Source organism: Camelina sativa, chromosome 17, assembly GCF_030686135.1.
Source record: "Camelina sativa cultivar CO46 ecotype springtype chromosome 17, ASM3068613v1".
Lineage (NCBI taxonomy): Eukaryota > Viridiplantae > Streptophyta > Magnoliopsida > Brassicales > Brassicaceae > Camelina > Camelina sativa.
Genome location: NC_141896.1, coordinates 19,045,030 through 19,056,266, shown reverse-complemented (window position 1 = coordinate 19,056,266; position 11,237 = coordinate 19,045,030). Strand labels below are relative to the sequence as shown.

Sequence of the window (11,237 nt, the reverse complement as noted above, 5' to 3'; positions counted from 1 at the left end):
TCTGTTAAAGGTTTTCTGTTGATATTTACGAATCAAATTATTTTTCGTTCACAGATAGGTAATACTCGAACAAATATAATTTCTATTTTCAATAATATTTAATATATTTGATTCATACTTAGTTCCAAATAAAAATTGACTCCATTAAAAATTAGTGAGCAGATCGGGCCACTTGAGGGAAGGGATCACGGATACTATCGCGTGCGTCAAACATCTCCACAATCATTTCAGAACTGTTTTCAATTTCAGTCATTTTATAATTCGTTAGGTAAGGAATCCGTTTTTATGATTATAAATAAAACTATATAAAGTAAGGAAGGAATCTTTCGTTATATTATTTTCCACGATATCGAATAATCCAACTTTGTGATGGGAGCGTACAACTTGTCTGACGTTTCTTTAGTTACTTCATTTTCAACCAATAACCAAATACTACTCTTTCTTGCTGGCATCATAAATGAAATCTAATAATTGCCTCATCTCTTGCCATTATTCAATGATGATCTCAAAAAAAAAGACTATAAAAAATTGAGTGATAGAGACGACAAAGACCACGACTCTTCTTCCCCATGGCTTCTTCGCTGAAGAAGCTCATCTCAAGCTTTCTACTTGTCTTATTCTCCACTACCATCATTCTTGTTTCATCAGAATCTCGGTGTCGGCGGTTTAAATCGATCATCAGCTTTGGTGATTCCATTGCCGACACCGGAAACTATCTCCATCTCTCCGACGTTAATCATCTTCCTCAAACCGCCTTTCTTCCTTACGGTGAAAGCTTCTTCCATCCTCCCACCGGCCGTGCCTCTGATGGTCGTCTCATCATCGACTTCATTGGTACCTAATTTTCCCTCTCTTTAGGCAAAAACTACTTGTTCTCATCTTCCTTAGGTCTTTCTTGCGTGAATATCAAGTAATATACCCTACTTCCTCCAGAGTATTTTGTAATGTTGTCTAACTATTCAAACAGCTGAATTCTTGGGACTACCATACGTGCCGCCGTACTTTGGATCCCAAAACGTGAGCTTCGAACAAGGGATCAATTTCGCCGTGTATGGAGCAACCGCACTGGATCGAGCGTTTCTTGTGGGAAAAGGTATTGAGACTGATTTCACCAATGTGAGTTTAAGTGTTCAGCTTAACACCTTTAAGCAGATTTTGCCTAACCTCTGCGCCTCATCTTCTCGTGGTTAGTAACTTAGCCTTGTTCACTTCTATATCAGTGATGATGAATCGAGCTTGGTTTGACGGGGGTTGATTTCTTTCTGTGTTTAGACTGTAGAGAGATTCTTGAAGAATCACTGATACTCATGGGAGAGATTGGAGGAAACGACTATAATTACCCATTTTTCGAAGGCAAAAGTATCAATGAAACCAAAGAGCTTGTTCCTCTAATCATCAAAGCTATTTCTTCTGCAATTGTGGTAACATATATTTACATTTCCCTCCCCCCACAAAAATAGTCACATGTACGTTTTATGTTTTTTTATAACAAATTAAGAAACAAAACTACAGGATTTGATCGATTTAGGGGGTAAAACATTTTTAGTACCCGGAGGCTTCCCAGCAGGATGTTCTGCGGCGTATCTTACTCTATTTCAGACCGTGGCAGAACAAGAACATGATCCTTTGACAGGTTGTATCCCATGGCTCAACGAATTCGGAGAGCACCACAACGAACAGCTTAAGACAGAACTCAAACGACTCCAAAAACTCTATCCTCATGTCAACATCATTTACGCCGACTACCACAATTCCTTATACCGGTTTTTTCAAGAACCAGCTAAATACGGTCCGTTCCACTTAAAACTCTGCGACTGACCTTTCACGGTTTGATTCATTAACCGATATTTGTTTCTCTCTTATATTAGGATTTAAGAACCCTTTGGCTGCATGTTGTGGAGTCGGAGGTCAATACAACTTCACTATTGATAAAGAGTGTGGATATGAAGGAGTTGGCTATTGTCAAAATCCTTCTGAGCATGTGAATTGGGATGGTTATCATTTAACCGAAGCCACGTACCAGAAGATGGCTCATAGTTTACTCAACGGCCCCTATGCAACTCCTGCTTTTGACTGGTCCTGCCTTGACTCTGATTCAGTGGCTAAGGAGTATTCCTTCAGCAGTTAAGATTCATTAATTTGTTGTAAAAAGAATGTGATGATGATTATTAACAAGAACAGATTGCATGTACGGCAAGATTTGACTAATGACAAATACTCAAGGTGATGATCATAAGTGCTTAGTGCTAAGTGCTATAAGTGCTAGCTAATACTTTATATATGATGTGGTAAATGTAGACATAATCTCTTTTTCAAAAAAAAAAAAATGTAGACATAATCTCCATTAATTTATATCTAACTTATAATATATATTTTTTTGTTAATGGTAAGGTGTATATAGAAATCCCAAAATATGTAATTAGGAAAAATAAGAAACCTAAAAGACTTACTATTTTGATATTTTTGTTTGGACTGCCTCCTAGGCTCCTCCGCTCCGATTTTCTCTTTGTCCCCATCCAAAAGTGCTAGTGGCACGACCGGGTATTGACCTTGGAAATCAAACTTGCTGAAAGTTTGATCAAGATCTAAGGAATAAATCTTGTCCCATGTCTTGCTCTCAGAGTTGAACGACCAAATATCTTGGTTGGGCCAATTCATAGAGGAGACGCACAAGCGGTCGTCAAGGTTGCACATATTGAACTTTTCAGGTTTTGCATTGGCAAAAGGAGTTACAGGGATGACTTGAAAAGCTTCGGTGTGAAGATCCAAAGATATAACTTGGGTTTCTGGGCAGTCGACGGTGAACCAATAAAGCGACCCATCTACAAAGGCAGGATCTCGGGAAAAAATCCGGTAAGGTGCAGAGGGAGTGACATACCTCCAGGCATTGGTGGTAAAGTCGAAAACTTCGCATGTAGTAGCAGTACCGTCCTCTAGGGACAACTCGGAGGAGTTGTATAACCAAACGGCCTTGTATCTGCCTGTGAATTTGTCTTTACCGAACCCTGGCTCAAACAAAATGGTTTTTCCTGTGTCGATTATGAGTTGGTTATAGCCGGAAAGAGGAAGAACTCGATGCCACCTAGTGGTGGGATTGACCACAAAACCGGAGCGGTCAGGAAAGTAGAGACAAACGAGACCGTCACAGCTACTTTCAGCAACAAAGTAATATGTGTTATCCCAAGGAGTAGGGATCTGGAGCGATGATGATGAACCCACCACCAATGTTCTTAGACATTCGATTTCCGAGATTTGTTCTACGTCCTCCGGGTCAGTGAAACCATCCTCGTAAACAAATACGGACACCATAAGAACATCAGGATCTCCTGATTGTTGACGATGCTTGTATTGTCTTTCTTGGAAGAAAGGGGATTCGATAGTTGATTTCCACTGCTTCGGTACAGCCTTGAATCTCATCAGAGACGTCGCTGGAGCTCTCTCGAGGATGAGCTCTACGACATCGTGGTAAAGACATTACGTTCTCGAACAAAGTTTTTTCGACATAACGTTGTTGCAAAATAATAATTCTATTCATCGTGCAGAACCCTTATTTATACTAGTTATCTGATAAACAAAAAAAAGAGTTATAACTTCACCAACACTTTTCCTTTTTTTTTTTTTTTTTTTGAAAAATAACTTTTCCTTTTTTCTTGAATCTAGAAAATTTTCATTCTACGGATCTCATCAATTTATGAAGGAAAAAAAAGGGGAAAGATCGTCTTAATCCAGTTGAACATGTTGTTCCTCTATGTATATCTCCTAACTTTAACTAAACTCATTTCTTTAGAAGGTATGTTTATTGGAGACTTGGAGTTATGGGTCTTTGGGTCAAAATTGGATGTACAGAACGCAATATTACCCGACTTTTAACACACAAAAAAGGGATAATTAGAATTTTAGTACGTTTTTGGAACTTAATAGAAAAAGTAGTACGTTTACTATTCATAATTATAGAAATAGGTGGTCTCTCACTGTAGCAGCGTGTGAAACTGTAGTGTTTTTTTTTTTTTTTTTTTTTATATATATTTTTTTAACATACCCCTCACTTTTAGTTACTTAAATATTTGATTATATTAATTTTTTTTCGAAATTTTTTTCAGATACAAAAAATCTAAATTTTTTTCTTTATAATTTGATATGCATTTTATTTGATAGTTTTATTTGATAATATTAAATATTTTTTATAAATTATGTATCCGTACAGACTTACATTATAATCTGTACACATTGTAACTCTATACACATTTTTAAGTGTGTAGATGTAAATGTGAAAAGAAAAAAAAAGTGTATAGATGTAATTTGTTTAATTTTTAGACATTTAGATGTCTGTACCACAATAGTTTTGTACAAATTACATTGTACACATATTAATGTGTACAGACTCTATTATCTGTACAGATACAAATAATCTAAAATTTTTTTTTCATAATTTGATATACATTTTGTTTGATGCTTTTATTTGATAGTATTAAATATTTTTTACAAGTTATGTATTCGTACAGACTGTACAGTTACATAATCTATACAGATATTTGTATGTATCGTACAGTTTGTACAGATATATATACATATTATAATGTAAGTCTTTACACATTATTAAATTGTAGATGTAATTTATTTAATTTTTAGACTTTCAGATGTCTGTACCACAATAGTTTTGTATATATTACATCTGTAGACACTATTATTTGTATAGAATCATTGCATATATTACTTTTACTATAAAATATATTTCAAAAAAGTTAAAAACAAAATGCATATCAAATTATAAAGAAAAAATCATAGTATTTTTGTATTTGCAAAAAAAATTTAAAATATTTTTATATTATCAAATATCTGAATAATTAGACATGGATGTTTTAAAAAAAAAATGCTACAGTAATTTCCCACTTTCTCTCACAATTTTTCTATCTCACACAAATAGGTCACACTCTCTATCTCTCACACCCTCTCTCACAAATGGGTCCCACTCTCTATGTCTCACAACTCCAAACAATCATCTCTCACGCTCTCACCTCTCACCTCTCACACCACCCAATGAATAGTAAACGTACTAAAACCTAGATTTCTTTCTCAAAACGTACTAAAACTACAACTATCCCCAAAAAAAACACCCAATTACCGGTTTAGTGTAGCGAACTTTAGCATATAATTTGGGGGATTTATAAGTAAACAGAGAATTGATTATAGAACAAATGCATTCGAGTCAACATTATTTAGGCCATTTTAATAAATAAACAATGGTTATACACTATCAAAGACAAAGACGGTAATCTACCGTGACTATGCCAAAGAAACTGTCAAAATAAAATAGCAATGAAATTGTAGCAAGCTATTACAGATCGATATAAACAGAAAGAACAGGTTTGCACTATGAAGTTCTTGGATATACAGATATGCTCCAAGATTCATGTTGTCGTATATTTTACCCCTCTTCAAGTGCCACACAAAACTATCATAATAAAAAGACGCATAATTTTGGCACCTTTAAGCTACAATAAATGTTGGTGCGGGATTCAGCACCCCCGACATACCGAACTAAACCAGAAGTATTAATTGATTGTTTAACCGGGAATCCGGTTAGGGGATCAATTAGGTCATCAGGAGTTAATTCGGATGAAGCATAATCTTGGAGAAGAAGGAACCGACATCCACTTCGGCGCGGCGGCCGACTCAAGGAATAAGGCAGTTTTCCATATGTCACTTCGTCCGTTAAGGAAAGTTAATATATTTAGCGATCTACGAATATGTATAAATAAGGGGAGACTTCTCCATTGTAAATCATCCAGAATCGAATACAATAACCGTGTTCTCTTTTCGTTCTTAGCAATAAACCCTAACTTCTTTGAGTTCTTCTTCTTTACTTCTAATTTCAAGGTTTAGACCTATTTTCTAGAGAGATTATTTTATTGAATTTGTTTCTCCTCTTAAACAAATTCATTGTGGAAACTTAGTTTCTACAATTGGCGCCGTCTGTGGGGACGCAAATCGTCTCTAGAAAAGTTACTCTCTAGGAAACTCTCCCTAAAGAAGCCTTGCAATAATTTCTTCCATCGTCAACGAAGTTTCCGAAGCAAACCGCACAACTTCCAAAATGCCCGATCTCACAGGCAACACACCTTCTCAGGACAGCATCACAACACTAGGCAGTGCATCGACCAGGCCTGTCACTGCCGTGTACTCTCGTCACCGCGTGAACACAACGGCAAACCTGTCCCAAACCTCCACCGAACTCCCAGTCGGGGTCAGATCTGAAGGGGAAACCAGCCAAGATGCAGGGCGAACTCGCGAAGAGCCAGTCAACATCGACACGGAGCCCTCCGATGGACAAACCCATAACGAGACAGACGCTCGCACAACAGAGCAACAGCTCGGCGCAGAAAACGGGAACCTCCCTGTTCATACCACGCCAGCGGTCCAGAACCCGCAGGTCGTATCCATGGAAGACTTCAAAATCTTGTTCGGCTCCATGACGAAAGAGATCTACCAGATGATCTCCGACACCAACCGCAGAGTCGACGCCGTCGTAACCCAGACAACCCCATCACAAGACTCCGCTGAACAATCGCCAGCACCCGACTTAGGCGGTCTCACTCGTCGTCTCGACTTTTCGGATGCACAATTCGAGCGGAGGAATCCTCCCCCTCGGACCACGTCAAGTATTCGACCGATGAATCCGAGCTTACGGATACAGGAGAGCTCGGCCACCCCGGTCACCCGCATCACAAACTCCGGACCTTGCCTCGAACTCGAGAAAATCAAGTCGCAGATTAGCGGCATGAACACGCTCCTCCATCGAGCTATCAGCACGGCCCCGGAGATCGACAGGATTGTCGAGGTGACTCGGCAGTCACCCTTCACGCAACGGATAACGAGGGCTGCCGTGCCGAATGTCAAGCTGAAACTTCCGATCTACCAAGGAGACAAAGATCCAGTCCAGTTCATGACATCCTTCATGGCAACCATGTCGAAGGCACGGTTCACCGACGAACAGAGGGACGCCGGTTGTTGTCAACTATTCGTTGATAGCCTCTCCGGCCCCGCCTTGGTATGGTTCACAAGGCTCGAGCCGAACTCAATCGACAACTTCGATCAGTTGTCCAAGGCTTTCCTCAAAAACTACCGAATCCTCATCGAACAAGGCGTGACAAGTTCGGATCTCTGGGAAATGGCCCAGGAACGTGGAGAGCCCATCGCCAGCTTCTTGAACAGATTCAAGGAGAAGCTGACAAAGGTTAACGTCCCGGAGGACGCTGCAATGGCAGCCTTCAGAAAGGGCCTGATCCCCGGATCACCATTACGAAAGGACCTCAACATCCGGGAACCCAAGGACCTTGACGACGCGCTGCATCGAGCTTCCAGATTCGCGCTCGATGAGGAGGAGGAGGCTCAAATAGCCGCAAAAACTAACGACGGACAACCGTCACATCCCCCCAAAGCTAAAAACCAGATCGAACACCACGAACCCCACAAGCACCATAAACCTCAGGATCGGAAAAAGGCATCATCCACGCAGTCTCCGAGATGGACGATCAGGAGAAGCAGCCCTCTGACCCGAAGGAACTCTACTGCGATTTTCACATGTACCCCGGTCATTCCACACAAGAGTGCGTCCACCTGAAGAATTACTTGTACGCGAAGTATCTCTCCGGCGAAGTCGAAGCTACTTACCAGCCAAAAAGCGCCCGTGGCGGTAGAGGTCGCCGAGGGGGATCGCGTGGCGGATGATCTAATGGAGGCCGTCGTGCAGGCGGCGGACGAGGCTACAACGGACCACCCAACGTAGTCCAACAGCCGGCCAACCAAACGCTCGTGAACCACCAATAAGAGGCGCCCCAAGTAGACGAACTACCTGGCCATCCCAAGCGACAGAGGGGGCAAAACCCGGAGCGGGTCAATTCCCCTCCCCGTGGACGAATAATTATGATACTTGGTCCACCAGAGGACTGCGCAGACTCCGTTCGCGCACTAAAGAATAGGGCACGACAAGTTTGCGCCCTCAAAACTGGTCCGAGCAAGCCTTCACTCTGTTCGGACCCGATATCATTCACTTCGGAGGACGCCAAAGGGATCAAACACCCCCATTCAGACCCTTTGGTTATCGAAGTCTCGATGGGCGACTTCGACGTCGAACGAGTCTTGATTGACACTGGGAGCACCGTCAATGTACTCTGCTGGCAAACGCTAGAAAAAATGGGCGTCACACCAGACCAACTCAAACCTGAAACTCGAACACTGACGGGCTATGACGGGGTCGCCAAGATGTTGATGGGCGACGTAAAACTACAAGTACGAGCTGGCGGAGTGACCCGGAAGACTAAGTTCGCAGTCGTTGATGCACCACCAATCTACAACGCTATTTTGGGGGTACCATGGATATACGTGATGCAGGCCGTACCATCGACCTACCACCTCTGCCTCAAATTCCCAACTACCACAGGAATTTGCACACTTTACGGCGATCAGAGGGTGGCCAGAGTCTGCTCTGTTATCGAAAAGAAGCAGAGGAAGACGGAGGCCGCATAGCAATTACAGAGCGGGGACCATCTCACCGGTTCCCGAAAGCCGGAGCGGGATCGCCTCAAGTCCCCGGAGTGTCGGATCCTACAGGCGAATATTGACCCCTCCGACCCCTCCGACCCCTCGCGAACTGTCGGTATCGGGGCCGAACTTGATGAAAACATAAAGACTAAGCTGATCGCTTTCCTGCAATCTCGGGCTTCCACATTCGCCTGGTCAACAAAGGACATGGTCGGGGTAAGCCCCGAAGTCATGTACCACAAGCTCAACATCGACCCCACGTTCAAGCCGATCAGACAGAAGCGCAGGCGTTTGGGCCCGGATCGAGCCAAGGCGGTCCAGGACGAAGTTGAACGACTACTCAAGGCGGATCAAATCATGGAAGTCCAGTACCCTGATTGGCTGGCTAACCCGGTGGTGGTCAAAAAGAAAAACGGAAAGTAGAGAGTTTGCGTTGACTTCACCGATCTCAACAAAGCTTGCCCTAAGGACAGCTTTCCTCTGCCGCACGTAGATCGTCTCGTCGAAGCCATAGCTGGAAATCAGTTGCTTTCATTTATGGATGCTTTCTCAAGCTACAACCAGATCGCCATGAGTTCAGCCGACCGCGAGAAAATGGCATTCATCACAGATAGGGGGACCTACTGCTACAAAGTGATGCCGTTCGGATTGAAAAACGCCGGAGCAACCTACCAGCGCTTAGTAAACATGATGTTCGCGGATCTGCTCGGCAAAACCATGGAGGTCTATATAGACGATATGCTGGTCAAATCTTTGATCGCAGAACAGCACGTCCAACATCTGGCAGAGTGTTTCGACATCTTGGATCAATTCCAGATGAAACTAGACCCGACGAAGTGTACATTCGGAGTAACTTCTGGGGAATTCTTGGGGTACATCGTCACTGAACGGGGAATAGAGGCAAATCCTAAGTAGATCGAAGCTATACTAGGACTCCCGGCACCGACCAACAAGCGAGAAGTACACGCTTGACTGGCCGGATCGCCGCTCTAAACCATTTTATCGCCCGCTCAACGGACAAGTGCCTCCTCTTTTACCAACTTCTTCGCGGGAATAAGGACGGCGAAACACTATATCTCTATGTCTCGGTTTCCAGTTCGGCAGTCAGCGGGGTGTTAGTCCGAGACGATCGGGGAGACCAGAAACCCATTTTCTACACAAGCAAAGCACTAAACGACGCGGAATCACGATACCCCACGCTGGAAAAACTGGCCCTCGCAGTGATCGTCGCAGCACGGAAACTGCGACCCTATTTTCAGTCGCATTCTATTGTCGTGTTTACTGACCAACCACTCCAAACCATCCTTCATAGCCCCCTCCAATCAGCGAGTACGACATCAAATACCGTTCTCGCCCAAGTCTGAAGGCACAAGTCCTGGCTGACTTCATCACCGAATTATCGTCCGAGCTTGATGACCCCACCCCCGCAGTGGAGCAATGGACAATGTTCGTCGACGGTTCGTCAACAAATCAAGGATCCGGGGTCGGACTCATACTCCGACCGGAGAAATCCTCGAACAGGCGTTGAAGCTCAATTTCAGAGCGTCGAACAATGAAACCGAGTACGAGGCTGTTCTCGCAGGACTCCGGCTAGCCCAGGGCTTGGAGTCAAACACCTGCAGGTCTTCTGTGACTCCCAACTCGTAGTCAGCCAGTTCAGCGGCGAATTCGACGCCAAAAACAAGCGAATGGGGGCATATCGACAGTTGGTCCGCACGTTATCCGGCGAATTTACGTCTTTCTCCCTGACAAAGGTCCCACGGAACGAGAACGCATCAGCCGACGCCCTCGCAGCTCTGGCGTACCATTCCAGTTGAATGCATCGAGGCTCCCAGCATTGATCCGGACAGCCAAATCGCCCTCATCAACGACGACCCAATCCCGATGGAAGTCGACGAGCCAATAGAAGATATGGCGGACATCACCAAGCCTCCCGAGGATTGGTTACTCGAGATCAAACTTTGCATCTCCGATGGCACCGTCCCGGCAGACCGATGGGCGGCTCGACGACTGAAGGCTCGAAGCGCTAGGTACATCCTGTTGGACGGGGAACTATTTTGCCGGAGTGCGTCAGGAGTGTTCCTTACCTGTGTTACTCGGGACGAGGCCGAACGCATCATGATGGAAGTGCATGAAGGCGAGGGTGGCAACCATTCTGGCGGAGCACTTGCTCTCAAAATCAAAAAGGACGGACATTATTGGCCTATCATGATGGCCGATTGCGAAACTTTCGCGGCCAAATGCGAAGCCTGTCAGCGCCATGGGCAAATGCGGCACGTCCCGCCCGAACTACTAAACACCATCACTGCTCCGTATCCCTTTATGCGCTGGGCCATGGACGCCATAGGACCTTTGCCGGCATCCAAGTCCTGGTGCTGGCCGATTACTTCACCAAGTGGGTGGAGGCAGAATCTTTCACAAGGATCCAATCCTTAGACGTGACCAATTTCATATGGAAGAACATCATATGTCGCCACGGACTCCCGTACGAGATTGTCACCGACAACGGTACCCAATTCACTTCGATGATCACCAGACGCTTCCTGACGAAATGGCAAATCCGTCTCAGCACTTCAACTCCTCGATACCCGCAAGGCAATGGTCAAGCCGAAGCCACGAATAAGTCGATCGTCGACGGGCTCAAGAAACGACTCGGTCGAAGGAAAGGAGCGTGGGCAGATCACCTGGATGGCGTG

The 11,237-nt window shown here is 44.1% G+C and overlaps 2 protein-coding genes and 1 pseudogene across 3 annotated transcripts; 2 read left to right on the top strand and 1 right to left on the bottom strand.

Moving 5' to 3' along the window:
- The first annotated feature begins 137 nt into the window (after nt 1–137).
- Nucleotides 138–2,233, top strand: LOC104757212 (GDSL esterase/lipase At1g28670). 2 transcript variants are annotated; one of them, XM_010479940.3, is made up of 5 exons: nt 138–834; nt 968–1,186; nt 1,273–1,421; nt 1,513–1,789; nt 1,869–2,233. In XM_010479940.3, the coding sequence occupies exons 1-5, from the start codon at nt 570–572 to the stop codon at nt 2,126–2,128; spliced, it is 1,170 nt and encodes a 389-aa protein (XP_010478242.1). In that variant the 5' UTR covers nt 138–569; the 3' UTR covers nt 2,129–2,233. The 2 variants fall into 2 exon arrangements, with proteins under 2 accessions (XP_010478242.1, XP_087353276.1); XM_087497150.1 differs by having other exon boundaries at nt 445–834; nt 968–1,093; nt 1,221–1,421.
- Nucleotides 2,234–2,266: 33 nt separating this feature from the next.
- On the bottom strand, nt 2,267–3,504 carry LOC104759487 (F-box/LRR-repeat/kelch-repeat protein At1g09650 pseudogene; annotated as a pseudogene).
- Nucleotides 3,505–7,923: 4,419 nt separating this feature from the next.
- Nucleotides 7,924–8,526, top strand: LOC104759486 (uncharacterized). The gene has a single exon (XM_010482405.2). It carries the CDS (start codon nt 7,924–7,926, stop codon nt 8,524–8,526), a length of 603 nt encoding a protein of 200 aa, XP_010480707.2.
- The last annotated feature ends 2,711 nt before the right edge of the window (nt 8,527–11,237 follow it).